The following is a 27,274-nucleotide window of genomic DNA, read 5'->3' as shown; positions in this document are numbered from 1 at the left end:
CACACACATCAAGCAACACAGTCCACACTTATACCAGGGAACACAGTCCTCAGTCACACGTCAGGGAACACAGTCCTCAGTTACATTTCTAGGTAATGAAGTTGTCTGCTACTTTCTCCTTAACCCTTGCACCTATACTGAAGTACATGGGTGACCATCCATCCAAGAGAAGTAGGAACTCCAATGAAATCACTGATGCCATATTCGAACCTCCACTCAGAAATGTAAGTACTCAATTTCAAGGAAATGTTTCTTCATAAACTTTTATTTGCACTTTACTACAATGAAAATATATAGAGGTTATCATGCGAGTGTGTTTGGGGATGGTAAATATCATGCATTAGGAATAAACATTGTATTTAGCAAGCCTTGGCGAGCTAAATACATAGTGTTTATTCCTAATACAGGATATTTACCATCCCCAAAAACACAAGCGTGATAACCTCTTTATCATATAATGACATTCTTAAGTTCTGTGTTTGAAAATCGCTTTCCCTCTCTCACAAACATTACCTAAACATTGCGAGTTTTCCTGGAATGTGCGAATTAATATTTATTACGTCACAGGGTAAGTGATGTGTCAGTCGGACAGTGACAGTAGCCAATATAGTTCCAACTGAATTCTGTTTCTTATACAGTGGCGAAGCAACATATATGCAAAACAACAATTGTTTTTACTTGCATTTCGTGGCAATCCATCGGTCTGTACGCTAGAGTAACTGCCCTTTGTCAAAGGGAAGCTACTCTAACCCTAGTCTATGAGACGTCATGGCCACGTTCAGACGCTGTTGACAGTCGGCCTGTCCTGTCATAACGTTAAGAAGTGCATTCGGATGTACACACAGCAACAAAACGAAACAAGGTAACAATTCAAACATATTTCGGGCAAATCCAACTATTTTAATTTGTGGAAAAGTTTTCAAGCCGCAGAGGTCTACAGGCACAGATATGGCTACTGATCCTGCTTGGCTAGGCCTTGTGCCCTCGCAAAATTGTTTCGAAGTTTATAACTCCAAAGTTGCCAAAACTTATAAAATGCCTCAGCTACGTCACAGTTAGACACTGATTTTCAGTATGTTAGACTGTTCTTTTGATAATGATAGCAATTATCCCTGTAGTTTATCCAGATTCCCGATGGTTAATTCTGACTCGATCGCCGAATGACGAGGGCGACGCCATGTTTGTTTATAAACAGTGAAAGTATTCCCTACTTGACCTTTGATATTTGCATCTCTATCCCCATATGACCCCAACGGATATCGTTTTTATCCGTTGGCTTTATCCTGCCGAGAAACCTACTCATTATATGATAAATGAATATATAACATAAAATACCGTAATGTGACTTATTCTCCATTTTGTTATATAAATAATATATTTGATGTATAATCACCAATTTAATTTTATACCATAAATTAATTACAGATAGTTTCCTTTATATAATGGATCTTACATCTTATTTGTGTTAAAATGTCAGTATCATGATCAGTAAATAATACTGATGATATTTAAAATATATTTGATCATTCTATTATACCTGCAAAATGTAATTAATAAAACCAGAACATGTATTATATTACATGAGATACAATTTGTGATGTATAAAAATTTGAAGTATCCCCCTGTTATTGGTTTTGGATTCTTAAGAAACAATCATAGTTTTGTCTAATCACATGAACAATTGTAAAACATCTCATTCACTCATAAAAGACAACTTTCTGTTCAAAACAAGCCATCATCTGGGTATTTAATTTTCTGTGGATGCTACACACCCTGTTATAGCACAAGTAATCTCGATAAACATGGCCGTCAGAAAACATATGATGTCTGAAAACCTGTGATACAACGATTTTTGTTTATACCACAGAGTTTTATTTTCTGATATCTTACAATCAAATGATCACCTAATGTGTTTTAGATATCACAAATTTTAGATGTATTGTTATTGATATCTGAAAATCTCATTTCTTTGTTAATCAAAGTAATGAATTCTCCCCTTAATGTCACAACACCTGAGTAATGTCACAACACCTGAGTAATGTCACAACACCTGAGTAATGTCATAACACCTGAGTAATGTCATAACACCTGAGTAATGTCACAACACCTGAGTAATGTCATAACACCTGAGTAATGTCATAACACCTGAGTAATGTCACAACACCTGAGTAATGTCATAACACCTGAGTAATGTCATAACACCTGAGTAATGTCACAACACCTGAGTAATGTCATAACACCTGAGTAATGTCACAACACCTGAGTAATGTCATAACACCTGAGTAATGTCATAAGATCTGAGTAATGGCAGTTATTACGAAAAAAAATTTAATATAATGATTCACAATTCCATTTCTTAAGTCTAAAATTCATTCTAAAATACCACAAGAGAATTGATTGTTACACTATTGTTCACTTTGTAATTTGATTTTTTGAAATCTAAAAACCTGTTTTGTATATTGGTGAATTAAGGATATAATGAAATAAGAAATGAATTGTGAAACAGCACCTTTTGAGATATCTTTAGATATTTTTAAGATCAAAACCATTCTATCATATAGAGTGTTGTGTTATGGAAAAATCTCAGTTTAGTATTTGTAAAAATTTACTCCTTTTGCCACAGTGCTCTCATGGGAGGGTCTCTAGCCGGAGAGTGGAAGGTTGGGTTTCGATTTCCAGCCACATCATATCAATAGACGTTGTAAGATGGTACTTGTTACCCTGCCTGGCGCTCTGCATTAAGGGGCTAAAACAAGGACTGGTCGGCTCGGAGTCATTATACTGTGTCTGAGTAGGGTATCCATGTTAAACTGCAGCATGGTATCTCAGTGGGCTAGCGCTATAAAATATGCATAAGTCTGGACTAAGACAAGCAGCCACACACACACACACGCACACGCACACGTGCTTGCACGTTGCTATGTAAGTGCAATAATCTTGAAAGCGACGTTAAACCCTATTTCACCTCACCTCACCTCTTGCTACTGAACATGCTGAAAATTCTCAACTCTTAAGTGGTCTTTTAGAGGTGCTTATTCTTTGGTTTCAGGAAATCCTGCGAGACGAGGTGTACTGCCAGATCATGAAGCAGCTGACGGACAACCGAGTCAGGTAGGCCCAGACCATGTTGCACACCTTCAGGGGGGGAAGTAAGCACTGATAATCACGTCCATCTATCCAGCACTACTTTCGTCCATAGAAAGTGTGTTCTAGTCAAATATTGTGACCTGTTAATGTAACAGCAGTATCTGATAAACAGCTATAGACCTTACCGTGATTGTCCTGCCCAGTGCTACCATGTGGTGTTTTCCTACAGAGCCAGTGAGGAGCGTGGTTATGAGCTGATGTGGCTTGCTACAGGCTGCTTTGCCCCAAGCACCAACCTCCTGAAGGAGCTGATGCAGTTTCTCAGGACACGGAAGAATGCTATTGCCCCAGACTGCATGAACAGACTCAAGAAGACACTAAGGTATGAAGCACTTGTAAATATAAGCCTGCTTGCCAATCCCACAAAAGGAGGCCTGTCAGTTGAATACTTATATGTATGGACACAAAGTATGTTTTATGACTATCGAGATACCAAGTCTGTGTGTTGCTGTTGTTTGAGGGTGAGTGTTGCATGTTGCAGGAATGGTACGAGGAAATACCCTCCCCATCAAGTTGAGGTGGAGGCCATCCAGCACAAGACAACACAGATCCTGCACAAAGTCTACTTCCCAGATGACACAGACGAGGTGGGGATATGCTACTGTGCTTAGGAGACATTTGTAGTAACCTTCCAGTTGAAATATAGAACTGAACCTTGTAATTTGATTCTATACAAGTTTTGTATTTTATCTTAGTTTAAATTTTGTACTTTATGTTAACAAGTCTCTCCGAATGGATTATAAAAGGAACCGTGATACATACCTGCTATTTTTTTTTATCAGGCATTTGAGGTTGAGTCGAGTACTAGAGCAAAGGATTTCTGTCAGAACATTGCCAACAAGCTGGCACTGCGGTCTGCAGAAGGCTTCAGCTTGTTTGTCAAGATAGCTGACAAAGGTTTGTGTGTAAACTGTGTCATAAAGCAAAGGACTATCTGTCAAATACATTCATGCTTGTGAAGGGGGTGATCGAATGCAGCAATACTTGCCAGTATTTCAGTCTGAACACACACACCCATAAACACTGAAACCATCTGTATAGCTGTCATCTCTTGAGAAAACAGAATAAAGTACAGCGAACCTATGCTGCTCCAGAGTCCCTGGGTTCTAGTTAGGTTTCTTTTTGATAACAATCAATGAATTTCATTGTCCTGATGTATGTAACATTTTCATACCAAGGGATGGGATAATGGGATGGGTGGATGCAAGGGTGATACACTCCTTACTCATATGCAAGTAAAAGATTGAGGTTTCCTTATTTGCTATACATGAATTAATGTGTTCTAAACATTGTTTAAAGACATTTTTTTAGTGTGATATATATGTTTATTTACAATTGAATATTGCAGTTATTAGTGTCCCAGAGGGAGATTTCTTCTTCGACTTTGTGCGGCACCTGACTGACTGGATCAGGAAAGCCCGGCCGTCCAGAGATGGTGAGTTGCTGCCCTCCTCACTGGCCAACAGGTGTTGAGTAACCAGGACATACATCAGTCTGTTCATTGACCACAACTAAATAACAGTCTGTCAAATATACATCCGGCACTCCCTATCCTGACAATGTTAAAATTAACTTGCTGAACAAAGGTGTCAAGTACCTGAAAGTCTGGTATAAAGTTAGAACCTCAGAGGACAGGGAATGTCAAGTATTGTCTACAATGTGTACTGTGGGTGTACTAGCTAATTGATATTAATTGAATGCTCCCCATAATGGAAGTAAACAACCACTCCCTTCCCTAAGGCATCATGCGATGGTCTGTAATGACCGGCACTAATTGGCATCTCAATTTATTTTTTTTTCAATGTTTTGTGACGTTTGTTGTCATTCATATTTTTGTGTGTCTTTTTGATGAGTTACACAGAAATTAATTCTCAAAAGAATGTGACTTTATCCAACTGGTTATGACAGATCTAAGTGGGTAGTTTGCTAGTGCAACTGAGAGTGTACACCAGAAGTAGAGAAGCCTGAGTTGGCCTGTTCTTGCCTTCTGCAGGTGCTGTCCCACAGTTCACGTACCAGGTGTTCTTCATGAAGAAGCTGTGGACCAACACTGTGCCCGGCAAAGACATCAACGCTGACTTGATCTTCCACTATCACCAGGTAGGTCCAGCACCATGTCCCCTGTGTCGACACTAGTGAGTCCTACATGTCAGTAGCCCTGTTTCCTGTATCTAGCCCTGTGTGCTGCATCTAGCCCTGTTCTGTGTTGTTCTGTAGGAGTTGCCGAAGCTCCTGCGAGGCTATCACCGGTGCAGCAAGGAGGAGGCAGCAATCCTGGGTGCCCTCATATACAGGGTCAAGTACGGGGAGAGCAAGAAGGAACTACAGTCTTTGGTGTGAGTAGTCACCAGGCACTCTTAAATAAATAATGTGTTATGGGACCTGTGTTCTCATAGACACCCACTGATATATGTTCCCCTTTTGCAGGAGAACATTGCGTGAATTCCTGCCACAAGATATGGTTAAAGCTCAGTCACCTGAAGACTGGAAGAGGGTGAGTGTTTCCTGAAAATCCTGACAATTTTGTATACAAATCAGTGACTCGTGTGTGTGTCTTTTCACCTTTACAAACCTCAATGATATAAATATTTGATGCAAAGTAGTATTATGTATTATCTTTAAAATATAGAGTTGGTGATGAATCCCCTCTGCAGACTACCTGAACCCTAAGTAACAGTTGTGAACAGTCAAACTTGGTTATAGTATTTGTTGTTTCATCGATGCATTGACTGGAGAAAGAATGGGACAGGGTATCTCTTCAGTTCAGTGGGTTGGACTATACATTTGTACAGATCAATTAGTTCAGAGATGATGCCTGCTTTTCCCCAGTTACACATGTTGCAGAAGGGCAGGGTTCTGTTGACCAGCATTGCATATTGTTTGAATGCTATATTCTTGAATGTGGAAGTTCTTAAAGGTTTCCTATTTACTGAAGTGTGTAGACTAATTAGAGCACAATTGTGCCACTGTTTGTGACCATGGTTATCACAATGGTGACTGCTGCAGGCGATGGTGGCGGCATACAACCGAGATGCTGGCAAAAGCCAGGAAGATGCCAAGGTGGAGTTCCTCAAGATCATCTTCAAGTGGCCAACATTTGGATCAGCATTCTTTGAAGTCAAGGTAAACTCCAGCACTCATTGTGTGTTTACCACAATATTGGGTCCTTTATGCGATGTTTGAATCATAACATTTATCTATATCATTGTTGATTGCGTGTTCAAGGTGTCAATGGGTGACTTTCATCAATAAATCGTACATCTATACAATGCTTCTGAGTATGTACAATTAAAGTGCTTGGGAATCAAGTTCAGCGTGCCACAGGTCTCCAGCCTGGGACGCCCATTGTAATGCCTTGCACCCTCAACACCTATTACTCAGTGTCTGTAGACTCAAACATAGATAGACCTATAGTGTTTTGAATCAGAATTCCATATTATTACTATGTAGATGCTAATAAAAGCCAATTAATTTCTGGACAGCAAACAACAGAGCCTAACTACCCTGAGATCCTCCTCATCGCCATCAACAAGAGCGGTGTGAACCTCATCCATCCCCAGAACAAGGTAGGAACCCATGTAATACTCACAGAACAGGAGTTGCATCAGTATGTCTGTTCCACATGACACCCTGGAGCAACAGACTAACAATCTCATCTAATGCATCATGGTATCCAGACACATTACTGCAATACTGCACACTAATGCATCATGGTATCCAGACACATTACTGCAATACTGCACACTAATGCATCATGGTATCCATACACATTACTACAATACTGCACACTATTGCATCATGGTATCCATACACATTACTACAATACTGCACACTAATGCATCATGGTATCCAGACACATTACTACAATACTGCACACTTATGCATTATGGTATCCATACACATTACTACAATACTGCACACTATTGCATCATGGTATCCATACACATTACTGCAATACTGCACACTAATGCATCGTCCATACACATTACTGCAATACTGCACACTACTGCATCGTCCATACACATTACTGCAATACTGCACATTAATCCATTATGGTATCCATACACATTACTACAATACTGCACACTAATGCATCATGGTTTCCATACACATTACTACAATACTGCACACTAATGCATCATGGTATCCAGACACATTACTGCAATAAATCACACTATTGCATCATGGTGTCCATACACATTACTGCAATACTGCACACTAATGCATCGTCCATACACATTACTGCAATACTGCACACTAATGCATTATGGTATCCATACACATTACTACAATACTGCACACTATTGCATCATGGTATCCATACACATAACTACAATACTACACACTAATGCATCATGGTATCCATACACATTACTGCAATACTACACACTAATGCATCATGGTATCCATACACATTACTACAATACTGCGCACTAATGCATCATGGTATCCATACACATAACTGCAACACTGCACACTAATGCATCATGGTATTCATACACATTACTACAATACTGCACACTAATGCATCATGGTATCCATACACATTACTGCAACACTGCACACTAATGCATCATGGTATCAGTATAGATGACCGCAATACTGCACACTATTGCATCATGGTATCCATACACATTACCACAATACTGCACACAAAGTATCATGGTATTCATACACATTACTGCAACACTGCACACTAATGTATCATGGTATCAGTATAGATGACCGCAATACAGCACACTAATGCATCATGGTATTCTAACACATTACCGCAATACTACACACTAATGTATCCTGGTATTCATACACATTACTGCAACACTGCACACTAATGCATCATGGTATCCATACACATTACTACAATACTGCACACTAATGCATCATGGTATTCATACACATAACTGCAATGCTGCACACTAATGCATCACGGTATCAGTATAGATGACCGCAATACTGCACACTAATGCATCATGGTATTCATACGCAATACTGCACACTAATGCATCATGGTATCCATACACATTACTACAATACTACACACTAATGCATCATGGTATTCATACACATAACTGCAATATTGCACACTAATGCATCATGGTATCCATACACATTACCGCAATACTGCACACTAAAGCATATGATGTTTGTGTTTGCCAGGAGATCCTTGCCACACATCCTTTCACCAAGATCTCCAACTGGAGCAGTGGCAACACCTACTTCCACATGACAATCGGCAACCTAGTGCGGGGCAGCAAGCTGTTGTGCGAGACATCGCTGGTGAGTTCCTCATGCTGGTCATTAACATCGTTTAGTGGACACTGATTTGTATTGGCTTCCCTATTTGCTGTCCTGTGTACACGGAGCATAACAGTGTGTGAAGGTGTAAGAAGGCTGTACACAGAACAGGTTGCACAACCCACGTGTCGTCAGGGGCGACCAACATGGCGGGGATCAGTGGCACAATGATGACTGCCAATGCCTGTCTGTTTGTTGTTTTACGCCACAGTCATCAATTTTCCAGCTATATGATGGCAGTCTGTAATTAATCGAGTCTGGACCAGACAATCCAGTGATTGATATCATGAAAATCGATCCACGCAATTGGGATACAATGACATGCATCAACCAACTCAGCGAGTCTGACCACACGATTCCGTTAGTCACCTATTACAACAAGCATAGTGCCCTGTTACGGCAAGCATGGGCTGCTGAAGACAAATTCTAAGCCGGATCTTCACGGTTCTGCGTGCGTGTTTGTGAAAGGTTGGATTGCTTTACCGTTGGATGTAGCCTGTGTAGTACTTCTCATGTTAGACCCTTATCATGCCTTCCCTAGCTGCTGAGGCAGCACTAATACCATGTGTCATGTTGCAGGGGTACAAGATGGATGACCTGCTCACCTCCTACATCAGTTTGATGCTGACCACCATGAACAGACCCAAGCGGCAGTAGTGACCACATCACACCGACAGCCACCACCACCCCAACACACCACCACATGACATGAGCCAGTCAGCACACCCACTACCGTCTGGATACAGGGACGCGGTAGCTGCACTTGCAGCCTCCGCAGTCCCGAGGATGTGCTGGGCTGGAGAGTCAATCATTCCGATGTATATGAGCACATTGTGATGAGAACTTTGCTCACAGATCATGCTCCATATGTGTTTACATGCAGGGTCCAGAGACTCCTTTGTGTATGCAGTCCTACATGTGTTCTACTCCAGAGAGTGCAGTTGTTCCCACCCCGCTCTGCCTGCCTGCACTTATGCAGACTTTGGCAGGGGAGAGAGAGAAGTGTTAAGGACAAATGTCTACCATTCCTGTTGTATTTTTATTGTTATATTTTTGATTTACACTATTTATGTATACAATTATTATTAAACACCATTTATGTTTATATACATATATATATGTGACATTCCGAATTTGTTCAATTATTTGCTTTTACCTTTCGGTATAAGTGAATGATAAGCTCAGCCCGTACCGCCCTGTATGTTGCTGCTGGCCGTCTTTGTGGATCCTGTCAAAGACTCAGTGTCTGTCAGCTTGCAGACTGCTGGACCAGGCCTGTGGACCAGCTGTGTCTTGTTCCTCTTGTACACAAAACAGTGTGTGGGACCCTGTATCATCCTATTGACACTTGTGGGGAGAAAGTCAGCACACAGTAGTTACAAACAGGATACCATGGTCACAATATTCACTATGATGAACATTGTTGTCAGATGTGTTGGACATAGTCTGTATGATTTGCTTCAAAAGCATATGAAAATTGCCAACTGTAACGGGACGATGCTGTTGAGACAAATAGGATGGATTAGCTTAGGGGCTACCTTTGCTGAAAGTAGGTACTAGCTATATAGGGCATGATGAGTTGAGCGGGTGATGGTAGAGGGGACACACCTTGTGTAGAAGCAGCAGCTTATAGCATTCCGTCTCACTGGCACATAATACACACTGTATTTACTCCGCAACAGTACTGGTCTCATAAGTAGTGGTCCCGAAATGAACCTCCGGGTTGTGTATAAAGTATAGACTGTATTGCACAAGGTAGTGGCAGATAGATTTAGATAAGGTACTTGACTGTGGATACTTGGCCTGTTCCCAATCTAGCGTATAGTCCTTCATTGTATTATCCCTGGCAGGGACACCCACCCAACTTTGACAACCAATACTTGGGTCTCCCTGACAGGTCACCTTGACATTACACCACCTTCCTCTGTCAAGTGCCCTGACAGACTGTATGTCATGGCATAGCTAGTGCTGGATCATCGTACCTTCAGTAGATATACAGTATACAGATGATTTAATATATCTATATAAGTATGTATGCAGTAGATCTTAGTTTTCAAATTTGAAAAATGAACTAACACCAATGTAATAACATATACATTCAAAATGTATTTTTGTATAATTCAATATTGACCATATGAGTGACTCTTATCCCCTTGTAACTTATAAACATGTTTGTGTATATTATGGTACTGTCATGTGCACTATATCATGCAGATTCGTTTTTACTCATATTCACATGTTTACTTTTGTAATATTAATTTTTCACATGGCTGTCCTTTTTGCAGTACAATTTTTGCAATATGCCTAAAATATATTTTCGTATGCATATGACAATAAAGTATTCAGATGACAGACATGTTGTGTTGTTGATTCTTGAGACCTATCTGCATTCTCTGCTGGGGACCGCTTCTGTCATCTAGTGGTAGAGTATCACATTTTGTGTGACATTTATCTTTTACATTTATTATATTGAAAAAAAATTAACACCACAATATGGCCATCCTCATCAATACAAAATATTTTGTGAGCAAAGCCATAATCTTTGACAGAGAGACATGACCATGAGAGACAGTATGCCTGTAACACTTATCTATTAATTATCATTTCAAATCTTCCATTTCAAGAGGCCATAACAGTTGTTGACTGTGATGGGAAATGACTATCAAGCATCATTTACCCTTACTTGGAAATTGACGAGCAAAAGAAACTTACCAATCAACATTGTTTGTTTCTAAAAGTAGAACAGGAAGATTCTTGTATGGTCAAAAGACATGAATTAACAACTTACATCATTCCAAGTTACTCCATGAGAATCAAGTTGGCCTAAAATGTACCCAATTGCATTTTGAGATGCATCAGTTGTGAGGATGAAGGGTTTGTTTTGGTTGGGACATACAAGGATGTTGGCTGTTGTAAGGGCTTGCTTGAGCTTTTCGAATGCCTGTTGGCAATTGGACCATTCGGAAGGCGCCTCTTTTTCCAGAAGGTTGTATAGAGGAGATGCCAGAAAGGTTTGCTACAAATTTGTGATAATACGAGTCCAAATCTAAGAAATGACACACGTCATGGATGGATGGTTGCCATCTTTGCTGACGATATGCCCAAAGTATAGGTGACTTGTTTTGTCGCAAATTTACAATCGCTTGGTTTTAGAGTGCCTCCTTCTTCTTTGATATTTTGGAATACTGCCTTGAGGTGATTCAAATGTTCCAAAAACGTTTTAGAAAATATTATGTCATCTATATATATCATCTATATATGTCATCTCTCTCTCTCTCTCTCTCTCTCTCTCTCTCTCTCTCTCTCTCTCTCTCTCTCTCTCTCTATATATATATATATATATATATGAGGTGATTCAAATGTTCCAAAAACGTAGAACATATTGTCATCTACGAGGGGTGTTCATTGAAGATTTCCCCTAAACCACTTAGGGTTATATTTGGTTGAAATTTCACATGTGTAATGATACATGTATCTATGGGTTATGTCTGGATTTGCAGCACCGAACTATTAATCTTACCACTTTTACAGGTGTTATGATCGAGTAGGGTGTGACAATGGAGCCAGTAGAATACCGAGCAGTGATAAGGTTTTTATATTTGAAAGGTCGCACACCAAAAGAAACTTTCGATGAAATGAAAGCAACTTATGGGGAAGATGCCCCATCATATGACGTTGTTAAACACTGGCATCGCCAGTTCAAGTGTGGTCGGACATCTGTGGAAACAGCTGCCATTCCTGGCCGCCCCCATTCAGCCATTGATGAGGACACTATCCATCAAGTGGAGACTGTTCGCCAGTTAGCACAAGATGTCAAGATTAGTGTAGGGTCTGTGGAAATAATCATCCATGACAATTTGAACATGCATAAGGTGTCTGCACGATGGATTCCCAGGCTGCTCACACCTTTCCAAAAGCAGGAACGAGTCAATTGCTCAAAGGATCTTTTGGACATGTGCCAAAAAAACCAGGCAAACTTTTTTGACAGACTTATCAGACAAGATGAAACATGGGTCCATCACTATGATCCTGAGACTAAAGTTCAGTCGATGCAATGGAAGCATGTGGAGTCACCACCTCAAAAGAAGGCACGTGTCCAACCCTCTGCAGGCAAGGTCATGCTCACGGTATTTTGGGACCAGCACGGAGTAGTGATGATGGATTTCTTGGCAAAGGGTACCACAATTACAGGAGCTTATTATGCTTCACTGCTGCGGAAATTGCGGGACGCTATCAAGCTTAAGAGGCGTGGCATGCTGACCAAGGGTGTCCGTCTCCTGCAAGACAATGCTCCAGTACACAATTCTCATGTTGCCCAGACAGAAGCGCGGTCCTGTTGCTATGAAATCCTTCCACATCCTCCTTACTCTCCTGACCTTGCACCATCTGACTTCCACCTCTTTCCAACCATGAAGTCATTTTTGAAGGGAAAACGTTTCACAGATGATGAAACACTGATTTCTGAAGTCAAGTCCTGGTTTGAGACGCAAAATCAGGGCTTTTACAACGAGGTCTCCATAGTTGCATAAAACGATGGGAGAAGTGTTTAACTCTTGGTGGTTCCTATGTGGAGAAAGACTAATACCTATGCCAAGTTTCATTCCACTAGGTCCATCGGAAGTGGGTCAGGGGAAATCTTTAATGAACACCCCTCGTATATATATCATCTATATATGTCATCTCTCTCTCTCTCTCTCTCTCTCTCTCTCTCTCTCTCTCTCTCTCTCTCTCTCTCTCTCTAGGCCGACTTGTGTTTTGAGCGGTATTTGCCAAAAAACACTAGCACAATCAAGCACACTACAAATATTGGCAGAGGTGGTAGGGGGAAAATATATGTTTGGTAACTGCATTGAGGCCGTAAAAGCTATCGCGTTTTTTAACCATGACAATGGGAGTGTGCCTTCATGTTATTGGCTTCAAGCATTTCTTGCACCTGTCTGGAACATTCTTTTCTAATAGGTGCGTTTTGCCTATAGAATGGGTGTCGACGTCTGATGGGGATGATGCCACCGTTTTCTATTTTGTGATGATGTAGGTGAGTTTGTCCTTATTCTGATCAGTCTGAGGCAAAAACTGGTCTTTGTGATTGGAGAAATGCATTTTACTTTGTCCTTGGACTTTCAATATTTTAAAAATGCTTTTGGGGACAAAAGCTCAACGACGTTCAGGGATATTGTCATGGTGCATGGCTAGTCGTTGGGTCGGCCAAGGCTGCCACCTCACAAAGACGTCGAGGATAAAGCAGCCCGGTGGCTGGCATTCGGCTACAGCCAAATCTCCTTGCAACGTGGTCATTCTTGATGTATCATACCAGTGACTTGTTCTTTCAGTACCATTAATCTTAGCATGTCATGTGGCACTGTCCAACGGTTTGGGTGTGTATTAACAGTACATCGTTCCTTTTATATCCATTTCTTTGTAGTCTGGCATGCTGCAAGTGCAGCAAAAGGTTTCACTTCAAACGCAAGTTCCACTGATCTGGGTACTGTAGCACGTGCATTACACAGCAGACTGTTGTGGTTGTGTTTGGGCGATTGATTCTCAACCATGTTGTAACACTATTTAGTAACGTTTCTTTTTTTTCGTCAGTTTACATAAAAAGTTATGCTACTAATGTACATCATCCCTAATCTTTGTAAGTGCAAAGTACATTTCTCCAGTAGATGTGAGTGCAAACATGTCAAGTCGACTGGGTTTTGCTACACGTGGTGTTGTAAGAAATGGTCTTTTTTTTTATAAAATGCTTTATTATACTGCTATTTTCATTGTTCGGTTTCAAAATCACTTACATCTGTACAGTTATTATGTTTAAGTAAACAGTAAGAATTTATTAACATTCTTTCCATAAGTTGAATTTGAATTATGCCGTAAAATAACCTCAGCTCTCTGTGCAGAAGAAACACAAATCTCAGCCCTCCCCCAAATGAAGAAGAAAAACAAACCTCAGCCCTCCCCCCAAAATGAAGAAGAAAAACATGACTGTACCGGAAAACCCAGCCGCCCCCTCAAAATGTCCCGCCCCTTATGTCTTCTTTGTCTGGCCGTTTTGACTATGGATTTTTGGCCATTTTTACTTTATTAAGCTATTTTGACTTTCGAGTTTTGAGTCCGTTCTGTCATGAGGCTATTTCCTCCAATGGTTTTGAATTGTGTACGTGTATACTGTATGTGTAGGATAAGGGGGATAATCACTCATCGGAGGGTTTTAAGTCTCATAAACAAGCGAAAGGAAGTGTTTTTCTTTTTCTGAAGCAACCTTTTTCAACAATTCCGTTTTAAACACACTTCATGAACACAATGAAACGGACGTAAAATACCTCTTGCAGGAGTACACATGTATTTGAAAAATGGATTCTTAAAGCCATTGTGACTTATCAGCGCCTCTGTGGCCTTGTGATTCACTCACTGTAGATATGAAGGTTGTATAAAATAAAATTATAAAATCAACGGTATTTTTTTGTGGAGTCGGGGGGTTATATATTCCACAAGTTGGGATTATATCAGATATAAAGATAATGACAGGACAATGTTTGATGTCACTGGATGTTAATACGTTCGAAATTATTAGGGTGAAGTAATATATTCTCTCTATTCGTTCCTTGGAAACTATCGCTTTATCGATGGATATCTGAACTTTATCGCTTTATCGATGGATATGGGAACAGGCAATGTATGGATAGTTTCATGAAATGTTGGACGTGTACCTGGTTCTCTGGGTTACAGCGTCATGATCCCCTGGTGTTGCGTTAAATCCCCATATACTGACTCATTATGAAACGAATTCTACAACGGAAAATGTAACAGTTGTGTTTGCTCTGTCAATATTTCCCTACACTGAGGGTCGGGGACATGACCTCTCAGTTTCATAATGAATGACGAGTGGAGAGTTATTATTTATATAACAGCGATTCTGGGAAGTCAAGAGAACAAGATTTTCGATCGGTTTTTCGAGGAGTACAGGATGTAATGGCCGGCATGTCTGGTGGTCATTACCGAACCCCCATGCAGAAAGATATCCCCGCCAATTGCAAGTGGTATTCACATTTACGAACATGTAACAAGATTTGTTTCATAAATGTTAGTGAATGCGCAGACGCTTCATGACATTACTATGTGATCTGTCGTACTTAGTTCTGGGAGCACGTTTTGTGTAAGAACCTGTGCCACTTGGGGCTTGATCAGCAAACAGTTAAGCTGGCCAGGTTTTGATATATCTGAAATATAGTTAAAAGCGGTGATAAATGACATTTATTCACTCATGTATATATAAAATGCCCCTTGATGTAATGTATACGGTGTCCTGGAGCGGGGAGTCCAACAACATGCGATGTATGACATGTGGGGGATTGTGTCAAGATATCGACCTTAAACCTCAGCATCGGAACACCATTAGCCATACATTGTGGCAAAAGATGCTGAGATGGTCAAGCTTTACACAGCCAAGCATGCAATACAAGACTAAGTCCAGAGAAATTATTTGCTAATACGTTCTGTCTATTGCCGCATTTCGGTATTCACTGATACCGAGCATGTCGTACATTTATTAGAGCATGAAGGGACCAACAGCACCGAAAGAAGTTGCAGTGGAGACTCAGCACCAGTCCAGGCTGAGGCTATGTGAGGCACCCAGGGAGGCACAGGATTGGTTCAAACCTGTATATGACTCCAGACATAGCGCTCTTTCTTCTTTGTAAGTCTATGGTGACGTTGCGCACTACTAGTCACATTGAATATAGTTACTTACAGACACTGACTCACATAGCATTGGCTCCCCTGACGCACCTCAGATGTACCGCAAGTCAATGCTATTATTAAAGCTCGCCCTGTTCATCTTCCTGGTTGTGGAGATGCAGCAATCAGAGCACATCTACATGTACATCATCAACTGTACACAAGACACGCAGGGGTATCGCGGGACACGGGGAGGGGGACGAGTCGGACGTCAATGACGCCGCAATTCGCTGGGTAAAGTTGTTTCCCTGACAAGGAAATTAAAATGTAAGCAATCATATTTATCTTTCTTAAACACTCATAACGCTTATGAAACACAACCACAAGCAGGCACATCTAAAACAGAGATATCACGAAATATCCTTACCACGTTCTGTACATTGGGCTACAGTTTAAGAAGAAAACATTTTGGTTATTGTGATCAAGCACAGGCATCTTCATAAAATATATATTGTCAATGTAAGACAATATTACCAGTGTAGAGTATCCAACGAAACAGACTTCATTTGGCGTAAAGGGCAAACTAGCTGTGAACATTATATGAATGAACCATTAAAAATCCGTGATGACAGCAGGTGTTCGCGAAAATTGTAAAGGAAATGTAACAAGCAAACAACAACATGGAACGACACTTTTAACACTGGCAGTTGGTCAGCCTGTAAAGGAACAATAGATCATGTAATTATAACAAGCGACTGAAAGAACACACTTAAAAGAAAAAATCCATTTTATTTTTGGAACGATTTCAAAGCGTAAGCACTTGCTTTGGTGCTACGTGGTAGCTACGCCATTGCCTTCGCCGTGCTAGCAGCCCGCGGTACAGATTCACTCTGATTGTGTTGTTGTGTTGCTAGTTTTGTCAACTGTCGCCGACATGGTTGATGCATGTCATCCTATCTCAATTGTGTAGATCGAGGTTAAACAATAAACAAACAAACAAACAAAATGATTTTTCTTCGCTTGGCCTGGGTGATGGATGTCCTGGGAGCATGTAGCCCTGCACACTTGGTATATGGTACATGGAAGCACGCCCAGACGTTAGCCCTACAATTTACACCTTGGGACTAGTGGGACTGGGGCGCCACAGTTTTGGATTTAAAGGTATTATCGGTAGTATATGTAAAAGTGCGTTCCATTGTGTGCCGTATACATAGAACTCAAGTTGTGGCAGTGGCAACAATCATACACCATTTTAGACGGCAAGCTGGCATTATTGAGAATGTAAATTGAATGAATAATAGAAAATTGAATATTGTATCATATTTATATACATGAACCAAAACCAAAATAGAACAGTAAGTATTTACATAATGCAATCATACACTTGCATATCAACAACTGAGATCGTTCTCCCCACCTGTCTGTGAGTCTGTGAATCTGTCTGTGTGTCTTTGTGCCTGTCTGTGAGTCTGTTTATCTGTCTGTGTGTCTTTGTGCCTGTCTGTGAGTCTGTGAATCTGTCTGTGTGTCTTTGTGCCTGTCTGTGAGTCTGTGAATCTGTCTGTTTGTCTTTGTGCCTGTCTGTGAGTCTGTGAATCTGTCTGTGTGTCTGTGTATCTGTCTGTGCGTCTGTGTATCTGTCTGTGTCTTTGTGCCTGTCTGTGCGTCTGTGTATCTGTCTGTGTGTCTTTGTGCCTGTCTGTGAGTCTGCGTATCTGTCTGTGTGTCTTTGTGCCTGTCTGTGAGTCTGCGTATCTGTCTGTGTGTCTTTGTGCCTGTCTGTGAGTCTGCGTATCTGTCTGTGTGTCTTTGTGCCTGTTTGTGAGTCTGTGTATCTGTCTGTGTGTCTTTGTGCCTGTCTGTGAGTCTGCGTATCTGTCTGTGTGTCTTTGTGCCTGTCTGTGCGTCTGTGTATCTGTCTGTGTGTCTTTGTGCCTGTCTGTGAGTCTGTGTATCTGTCTGTGTGTCTTTGTGCCTGTCTGTGTGCCTGTGAATCCTTCTGTGTGTCTTTGTGCCTGTATGTATGTATGTGTGCGTGCGTGCGTGCGTACGTGCGTACGTGCGTACGTGCGTGTGTGTCTTTTATAACATATGGTTTTGAATAGTATCACAGCACTGAGCTTCGATATTGCCACTTAGCGTCACACTGGTAAATGTAACTTCCCATGCCAGCACACCGATAGTCTGGCTATGAGCGGACATTACGAACAAGACGAGGTCTTACAGGAATTCTTTATGCCTATCCTCCTTGCAGAGTAGCATTCGCTTCGTGGCCTCCCTGTCGGCCATTGTTGCATGTCCTGTTTCGTTGTATCCAGAGGTGTCTGTATCAATAATGGCTACCACACTCCACATCCTGTCTGTCAAGCTGCTAGCGCATCCCCGTACAGTGTGTACAAAGAGCAGGGCCCGAACTAGTGGCATAAGGTTTTGGCACACTCGAATGGGAGTCGTTTAAGGCTTTAAGCTCCGAACAAGTGTCTTCGTTTTGGCACAATGGTAAGTGTGTTACCCAGAGCAGGCTACTTACACAGCGGCGTCCAGGCGTCAGTAAATGTTCTGGGTAGCCGTAATCATGGAAGGTAATTGCACTATAGAGCGGGGATCTGCGGATGTCCACACCTCTACACAGAGATTAAACACCGTGACATCAGTGCCGTGTGAACATTCCATATGGCCCTCTACATCATGCTGATCTGTGTACATGGTGCTGATACCTGCTTCTGGCGTGTACCCAGGTTGATGCACCTAGGTATCAGTTCAACTTGAACACACCCAGAAAACTACGTGTTGGGTCGCGGTAGATGAGTCCTGGGTGGGACACGGTCACGTAGATCTCGTCCCTGCTGCTCAGCTGGAACACGCCCATTACGTGGCTGGTGTGGAGGAAGAGGCTGTCACCGTCGTCCCCGCAGCACGAGTGTGCCGCTTGCAGCAAGTCCTCCCGACCCCCATTAGGGATGGTGACGCTGTAGCGGTGGACGAGATGGCCCAGCAGACTCGGGGGATGGGACTGGATGGAGGGATCGTCCATATTGACCTTGAAGTAGACCTGGCTGTAGACGAGGTACAGTCCGCTGTGTTCCACCACGAGGCGGTCGGCGTGGAGATGGAGGCCGTGCATGAAGGAGAGAGGGCGGTCGGCCAGCCATGACCGCACCTGGGTCTCTGTGGACACTACAAGGAAGAATGATGAGGATTGTTTCACGTCGTGTCTGCTGGGAGCATGGTGTTACCTATATATAGTGAGATATTTCTGTTATCACTTGTTTTCTGTCTTAATTCAACTGCAGTAACTGTTAGTTATATGGTAAGGGTGGCCACCAACCTGTCTTCTGGAGGCCAGCCAGCAGATGGGCGCCCACTGTGTCAGCTGACTTCGGGCCCGCTGCCTGGTTTCTGGATTCCTCCCGACGGGCCGCTGGCGAATACAAAGTGAAATGACTAGTGTGTCTTTATTGGGTAAACAGGATAGTAAGTAACTAGTCGAGCATTACAATTGCTCTTATGGCAACAATACGTTTTTAACTATCAATCCCGCTAGAACAAAGCTGATATTTAATATATCAATAGGATAATAAATATTTACCAGTGACATGACTTTCACTGCTCAACTTACCTATGACCTCTTTCTTCTTCATCTTGCGCTCGAGCAGCTGCAAACACAACACACATGCTATTGATGTAATTGTCTACACAGGTAGCAGCCTTGTATCTTGTGCTTTCTCAATCCTTATCATATTTAACTATCTTTAAAGAGTTACAGCTTTCTTAGACTGTTTGATGACCTTGTTTCAGCAACATGGAGACGAGTTAAGATTCACATCTAACAACCCACCTTATCAAACAGTATTGAAAACTGCCTGGGTGTTTTGGCACAACAGATCATCGTCCTGTTCTCGAAGTGTCTGTCCAAGAGGTGAATGTTGTCATCCTGTTCAGGGAAGGGCGTGGTCACAATGTCCATACAGGGGAGACACACGACCTGGTGGGGTGCTGTGGGGTGGGTGTTGGGCTGCAGTACCCCCGTGTACAATAGCAGGCTCACACAGAGGGACCCCACACTCACACACATACACAGGCCAACTGCTAGGGCCAGTCCCCTGTTCCGGGTGTTGTGGGGCTTCTGACAGGCACCATCACCGCTGCTGACCAGTGGGGCTTCAGAGTCGGTTGTAGAAAACGTTGACATGTCTGATGCTGTCGACGTGTCGGAGGAAATGCTGGTGTCACGAACGAGTCTACTCAGACGTTGAGGTTTTCCGTTCATGATTGTGGGGATTTTTATGATTCAAAGAAATCCTTTAGGTTCATCTGCAGAAGAAAAGAAATCTTCCTGGTATACCATGTCCCGTGTTTACCGGCAGAGCTATTCTGGGCATAAGGATATACGTTGTTCATACAGAGGTATTCCGTTACCTACAGAGCTACGCTGCTTTAAGATACGTTTCTATAACGCTAACAAACCTGAAACATGCATTGTTCAGACGACTGATGTCCTATATAGATAGCCGTGCTTTATTACGTCAGTAGGTAGATATAAGACACATATATCTTATCACATCTGAACCCTAACATGGTGGTACGATTAACAATGACGGACTCACATAAATTATTTATACAAACATAGAGTTATAATAGAATGTAACAAGTTGAGAATCTGGGATGACCTCTTTGTTATAGACATGAATTGGAAGAAATTGTAGTCACACTTCAGGTGTATTAGTACCTACTGCTGACATTGTCTTTGACCTTCAGTGGTGGGTAACGCTGTGTCTCGTGTTGAGTGCTGCTACATGACACTAGAGAGTGATATCGAACTTTGATCTCTCCGCTGACATCCACCACATGGGAAGCCTTGACATTCAAACTCATCTCTATTACAATATCACTAACACTATGTTTAATATCATTTAAATATCATAGCCTTATTATGAACATTTGGACCGATTACATGAAATAAGACTGTTTGTCGATCCGTAATTATTTTGGTCGTATTTGAACGTTAAGGGGCTCAGTCGTTATCAGCTACCAATATAGTTTCCGAGAAATGACATCATATCTCCGAAACACTCCATACAAGTGGAGCGTGCGTGATGGGACCAGGTCGGGTTTTACCACAACCTGTTTAGTTATTTGTTGCGTACTCAATTACTCTTTTAAACTCCGTGACGCATGAAAGGATTTCTTTATGATGGGACACTACAGTCTATTTACTGAAGTTACTGTATAACAGGGGGCTCAGAAGTCCTGCTCAGATCCAGGTGTAGTGTGTATGTGAGTTAGTGGTAGGTCTGGTGTAGTGTGTATGTGAGTTAGTGGTAGGTCTGGTGTAGTGTGTATGTGAGTTAGTGGTAGGTCTGGTGTAGTGTGTATGTGAGTTAGTGGTAGGTCTGGTGTAGTGTATATGTGAGTTTGTGGTTGGTCTGGTGTAGTGTGTATGTGAGTTAGTGGTAGGTCTGGTGTAGTGTGTATGTGAGTTAGTGGTAGGTCTGGTGTAGTGTGTATGTGAGTTAGTGGTAGGCCTGGTGTAGAGTCTATGTGAGTTAGTGGTAGGCCTGGTGTAGTGTGTTTGTGAGTTAGTGGTAGGTCTGGTGTAGTGTGTCAGTGAGTTAGTGGTAGGTCTGGTGTAGTGTGTCAGTGAGTTAGTGGTAGGTCTGGTGTAGTGTGTATGTGAGTTAGCGTTAGGCCTGGTGTATTGTTATGCCTGGTACAATGTATATCTTCCTTATCTATGCCTAAGTACCACATGGCAGAGATAGAGTTCAGTCAGTGTGTCAGTGTGTTTATCTGCAGCGGGCTGAAAGTCTAGTAGGTCAGATAGCTTGGGTATAGGTAACCCAGAGACTGACATCATCACAATATTGACAGTGTTAATGTACATGAGAGTATTGATAAACATATCTCCTTACAATCAGGGCAGTGGTTATTTAGGTTATTACCTACGCAGGTGAACTACTGTTCTGCTTACAAGTATCTGGACACAAGCACCTTACCGACACTTTCTGGAGGTGTGATGTCGTGTATCAGCATTTGCTTATGTGTGTGTGGTATAACATTTACTATCATTGAACATTCGCCTACATATGCCTTCCATAGTTCGTGTAATACACTTATTTCTGTGTACATATCTTTTAGTTATGTCCCCATATATTGTAGGTACGCATATAGCATGTTTATAGTAGTTTTAAAATAACAACATATGTTTATGGTTAACATTCCAACATATGTTTAAAGTTGAAGGACAGCTCATGTTGAACTGAAGTATAAAAATATACACGCCTTCAGTATATATCAGTGGACGTATTAATGCCGGACCTTTTACATCGATTCGGACGACAACGATTCCTGAGGCTTTTGTGTGACAAGAGTGAGCAGCAATCGCACACACATAGGGTATGAAAACAGATTTACACTGAAACAGGAACACGGTACTGTCTCCGGAGTCAACAGCTCATTAAAACAATCGATTGCAGCACACCCATTATCTGGAATGATCTCAGCTGGCATTGATAGCTGCTGGATCTTGGCTGGCTGTTGTGGTGGACGTCTGAGTTGTCTCCACAGATAGCTGCTGGACCTTGGCTGGCTGTTGTGGTGGACGTCTGAGTTGTCTCCACAGATAGCTGCTGGACCTTGGCTGGCTGTTGTGGTGGACGTCTGAGTTGTCTCCACAGATGGCTGCTGGACCTTGGCTGGCTGTTGTGGTGGACGTCTGAGTTGTCTCCACAGATGGCTGCTGGACCTTGGCTGGCTGTTGTGGTGGACGTCTGAGTTGTCTCCACAGATGGCTGCTGGACCTTGGCTGGCTGTTGTGGTGGACGTCTGAGTTGTCTCCACAGATGGCTGCTGGACCTTGGCTGGCTGTTGTGGTGGACGTCTGAGTTGTCTCCACAGATGTCTGCTGGATCTTGGCTGGCTGTTGTGGTGGACGTCTGAGTTGTCTCTACAGATGGCTGCTGGACCTTGGCTGGCTGTTGTGGTGGACGTCTGAGTTGTCTCTACAGATGTCTGCTGGATCTTGGCTGGCTGTTGTGGTGGACGTCTGAGTTGTCTCCACAGATGGCTGCTGGATCTTGGCTGGCTGTTGTGGTGGACGTCTGAGTTGTCTCCACAGATGTCTGCTGGATCTTGGCTGGCTGTTGTGGTGGACGTCTGAGTTGTCTCCACAGATGTCTGCTGGATCTTGGCTGGCTGTTGTGGTGGACGTCTGAGTTGTCTCCACAGATGGCTGCTGGACCTTGGCTGGCTGTTGTGGTGGACGTCTGAGTTGTCTCTACAGATGGCTGCTGGATCTTGGCTGGCTGTTGTGGTGGACGTCTGAGTTGTCTCTACAGATGGCTGCTGGATCTTGGCTGGCTGTTGTGGTGGACGTCTGAGTTGTCTCCACAGATGTCTGCTGGATCTTGGCTGGCTGTTGTGGTGGACGTCTGAGTTGTCTCTACAGATGGCTGCTGGATCTTGGCTGGCTGTTGTGGTGGACGTCTGAGTTGTCTCTACAGATGGCTGCTGGACCTTGGCTGGCTGTTGTGGTGGACGTCTGAGTTGTCTCTACAGATGGCTGCTGGATCTTGGCTGGCTGTTGTGGTGGACGTCTGAGTTGTCTCCACAGATGTCTGCTGGATCTTGGCTGGCTGTTGTGGTGGACGTCTGAGTTGTCTCCACAGATGGCTGCTGGATCTTGGCTGGCTGTTGTGGTGGACGTCTGAGTTGTCTCCACAGATGGCTGCTGGACCTTGGCTGGCTGTTGTGGTGGACGTCTGAGTTGTCTCTACAGATGGCTGCTGGATCTTGGCTGGCTGTTGTGGTGGACGTCTGAGTTGTCTCTACAGATGGCTGCTGGATCTTGGCTGGCTGTTGTGGTGGACGTCTGAGTTGTCTCCACAGATATCCACCTTGATATCACCGTCGTTTTAGGAAAGAACGTCTTTGAACGTTCGCTCTCCCTCCGCTGCTGACAATCTTGGAATTTTGAGATTTTCCTTGTGTTGGATTCTGAATGCTGACAAACTCAGCGGGGGGATTTTTATACTGTATATGCTTTACATACATTGTCACAAACGTCATACAAAACGTAGGAAAGCATAGTTACCTCCATACATTTTGGAAATAATGCTAGCAGCTGTGTACTTTCCATTGTACTTCAATTTATGTTTATAGGTGAAATACCAGCATATGTTTAAAGTTAAAATTCTACCGTCCATTATTGTTGGAAATCTCCCTAACGTTTTAACTGTAAGCTCCAAATGAGTCCATTGTTTTAAGTATCTCTTTCGTTTGTACCATGTACATTACTAACTACTTCTGGTATTGTACATTAACACCATACAGTTGTTCGTAATGCCACAAGCATTCATACGGTCAGGAAAAGAACAAGGCGATGTTTGCCAGGTTAATTTACGATAAGTTTTTTTACCACTACAAATACTACCACTGCCAATTCCACTACCACAACAACAACAACTTCTACTGCTGCTGCTGCTGCTGCTACTACTACTACTACTACTACTACTACTACTACTACTACTACTACTACTACTACTACTACTACTACTACCACTATTACTGCTATCACTACTACTACTGGCTTGAAACCCAGGGGACTCTACCAGCCTGGCGAGATGAGGCATCTTGTAGGAGTGTGAACAGTGGCGTTCTGAACATGAAGCAGTTTGAATACTCAAAGCTTCCAGATAATTGTGTTCAAACCCAATCATTGTAATGTTAGAGTTATTGCTACAGTGCGTCTGCTATTTACCCACACCTGTTCAACACCTAGCCCCCTCTCGACTAGCACTGTAACTGTCAGGTTCTACATCACTGAAACAATGTCATACAAAATGTTGCAAATATAACTACTTTCTCCCTAAATGATCGGTACAACTTGGCGATGGTACGTAACTCTCACGTACAACCTTTAATTACAGCGTTATATTCCCATGTGTGAACGTGTGCCCTGGTGACAGTGACGCCGTTGTCACCTGCCAGGTATATCTCACTTACCTGTGGCTGTGGCTGCGGCTGCGGCTGCGGCTGTTGCTGTTTGTGACTGAGATTGCATGCGAGGTATATCATGCTACCTGCCCGCCACTGTCGGTTGTCTACCTGGGGCCCCCACCTGTATCGCCAGCCAATCGGGGACCTACATTTATGTATGCTGTCTGCATCTATTTATATACATTGTCACTTTCACCTAGGCTGTCGCCTGTAATACAGATATAAGAATATAGTACAAATAATGTAGGTTGTGCATAAGGATGCCTTGCAAAACACGTTCTACAATTTACCCGTGCAAATTACGGCATAGTCGCATTGATCCTAGGGTGATACTTGTAAACGAAACACAGGAAATGCAGCTCACCGTGCATCAGACGTATATGGCGTGTGTAGTCAAGGGTAGGGGTACGTGTGTGTGTGTGTGTGTTGTTCGTCCAGGGTGGTTGTGTGATTATTTGTTGTCCAGGATGGTAGTGTGTGTTGGTTGTCCAGGGTGGTTACGTGTTCGTGTGTGTGTGTGTGTGTGTGTGTGTGTGTGTGTGTGTGTGGTCCAGGGTGGTAGTGTGATTGTTTGTTGTCCAGCGTGGTCGTGCAGGGTGGTAGTTTGTGTTGGTTGTCCAGGATTGTAGTAGGTGTGTTGGTTGTCCAGGGTGGTAGTGTGTGTGTTGGTTGTCCAGGGTGGTAGTGTGTGTGTTGGTTGTCCAGGCTTGTAGTGTGTGTGTTGGTTGTCCAGGATTGTAGTAGGTGTGTTGGTTGTCCAGGGTGGTAGTGTGTGTGTTGGTTGTCCAGGGTGGCAGTGTGTGTGTTGGTTGTCCAGGCTTGTAGTGTGTGTGTTGGTTGTCCAGGCTTGTAGTGTGTGTGTTGGTTGTCCAGGGTGGTAGTGTGTGTGTGTGTTGGTTGTCCGGTGGGTGGTGGTGTGTGTGTTGGCTGTCCAGCGTGGTAGTGTGTGTGTTGGTCGTCCACCTTGTAGTGTGTGTGTTGGCTGTCCAGGGTGGTAGTGTGTGTGTTGGTTGTCCAGGGTGGTAGTGTGTGTGTGTTGGTTGTCCGGTGGATGGTAGTGTGTGTGTTGGCTGTCCAGGGTGGTAGTGTGTGTGTTGGTCGTCCAGCTTGTAGTGTGTGTGTTGGCTCTCCAGGGTGGTAGTGTGTGTGTTGGTTGTCCAGGGTGGCAGTGTGTGTGTGCTGGTCGTCCAGGCTTGTATGTGTGCTGGTCGTCCAGGCTTGTAGTGTGTGTGTTGGTTGTCCGGTGTGTGGTAGTGTGTGTGTTGGCTGTCCAGGGTGGCAGTGTGTGTTTGCTGGTCGTCCAGGCTTGTAGTGTGTGTGCTGGTCGTCCAGCGTGGTAGTGTGTGTGTTGGCTGTCCAGGTTGGCAGTGTGTGTGTGTTGGTCGTCCAGGCTTGTAGTGTGTGTGTTGGTTGTCCGGTGGGTGGTAGTGTGTGTGTTGGTTGTCCAGGGTGGTAGTATGTGTTGGTTGTCCAGGGTGGTAGTGTGTGTGTTGGTTGTCCGGTGGGTGGTAGTGTGTGTGTTGGCTGTCCAGGGTGGTAGTGTGTGTGTTGGTTGTCCAGTGTGGTAGTGTGTGTGTTGGTTGTCCAGCGTGGTAGTGTGTGTGTTGGTTGTCCAGGGTGGTAGTGTGTGTGTTGGTTGTCCAGGGTGGTAGTGTGTGTGTTGGGTGTCCGGTGGGTGGTAGTGTGTGTGTTGGTTGTCCAGGGTGGTAGTGTGTGTGTTGGTTGTCCAGCGTGGTAGTGTGTGTGTTGGTTGTCCAGGGTGGTAGTGTGTGTGTTGGGTATCCAGCGTGGTAGTGTGTGTGTTGGTTGTCAAGGGTGGTAGTGTGTGTGTTGGGTGTCCGGTGGGTGGTAGTGTGTGTGTTGGTTTCCAGGGTGGTAGTGTGTGTGTTGTTCGTCCAGGATGGTAGTGTGTGTTGGTCGAATCGGGGGGGAGTGTGTTGTTGATAGTCTGGGGTGAGAGTGTGCGTGTTGATAGTCCGGTGTGTGTGTGTGTGTGTGTGTGTGTGTGTGTGTGTGTGTGTGTGTGTGTGTGTGTGTGTGTGTGTGTGTGTGTGTGTGTGTGTGTGTGTGTGTGTGTGTGTGTGTGTGTGTGTGTGTGTGTGTGTGTGTGTGTGTGTGTGTGTGTGTGTGTGTTGATTGTCAAGGGTGGGAGTGTGTGTTTTGA

At 43.2% G+C, this 27,274-nt stretch overlaps 2 protein-coding genes across 4 annotated transcripts in view; one reads left to right on the top strand and one right to left on the bottom strand.

Moving 5' to 3' along the window:
* Positions 1-10,794, top strand: part of LOC124119519 (myosin-VIIa-like) — a 75,755-nt gene extending 64,961 nt beyond the window's left edge. For both annotated transcript variants that reach the window (XM_046482061.2, XM_046482060.2), the window contains 13 exons: positions 133-224; positions 3,050-3,111; positions 3,317-3,469; positions 3,629-3,734; positions 3,930-4,044; positions 4,496-4,582; positions 5,141-5,247; positions 5,365-5,483; positions 5,575-5,641; positions 6,154-6,270; positions 6,630-6,713; positions 8,305-8,424; positions 9,022-10,794. In XM_046482061.2, the coding sequence (XP_046338017.2) occupies positions 133-224; positions 3,050-3,111; positions 3,317-3,469; positions 3,629-3,734; positions 3,930-4,044; positions 4,496-4,582; positions 5,141-5,247; positions 5,365-5,483; positions 5,575-5,641; positions 6,154-6,270; positions 6,630-6,713; positions 8,305-8,424; positions 9,022-9,099 (1,307 nt within the window). In that variant the 3' untranslated portion in view covers positions 9,100-10,794. The remainder of the gene's footprint in view (positions 1-132; positions 225-3,049; positions 3,112-3,316; positions 3,470-3,628; positions 3,735-3,929; positions 4,045-4,495; positions 4,583-5,140; positions 5,248-5,364; positions 5,484-5,574; positions 5,642-6,153; positions 6,271-6,629; positions 6,714-8,304; positions 8,425-9,021) is intronic.
* A 7,287-nt stretch (positions 10,795-18,081) lies between these two features.
* On the bottom strand, positions 18,082-25,253 carry LOC124119495 (tumor necrosis factor ligand superfamily member 10-like). 2 transcript variants are annotated; one of them, XM_046482024.2, is made up of 5 exons: positions 25,117-25,253; positions 19,952-20,427; positions 19,733-19,769; positions 19,442-19,534; positions 18,082-19,290 (listed from the first exon to the last, which is right to left on the bottom strand). In XM_046482024.2, the coding sequence occupies exons 2-5, from the start codon at positions 20,381-20,383 to the stop codon at positions 18,869-18,871; spliced, it is 984 nt and encodes a 327-aa protein (XP_046337980.2). In that variant the 5' UTR covers positions 20,384-20,427; positions 25,117-25,253; the 3' UTR covers positions 18,082-18,868. The 2 variants fall into 2 exon arrangements, with proteins under 2 accessions (XP_046337980.2, XP_046337979.2); XM_046482023.2 differs by lacking the exon at positions 25,117-25,253 and adding an exon at positions 20,847-20,972.
* Between the last annotated feature and the right edge of the window lie 2,021 nt (positions 25,254-27,274).

Source organism: Haliotis rufescens, unplaced genomic scaffold (genome assembly GCF_023055435.1).
Source record: "Haliotis rufescens isolate VD_foot unplaced genomic scaffold, xgHalRufe1.0.p SCAF_9, whole genome shotgun sequence".
NCBI lineage: Eukaryota > Metazoa > Mollusca > Gastropoda > Lepetellida > Haliotidae > Haliotis > Haliotis rufescens.
This window is presented reverse-complemented; position numbering and strand designations above follow the sequence as displayed.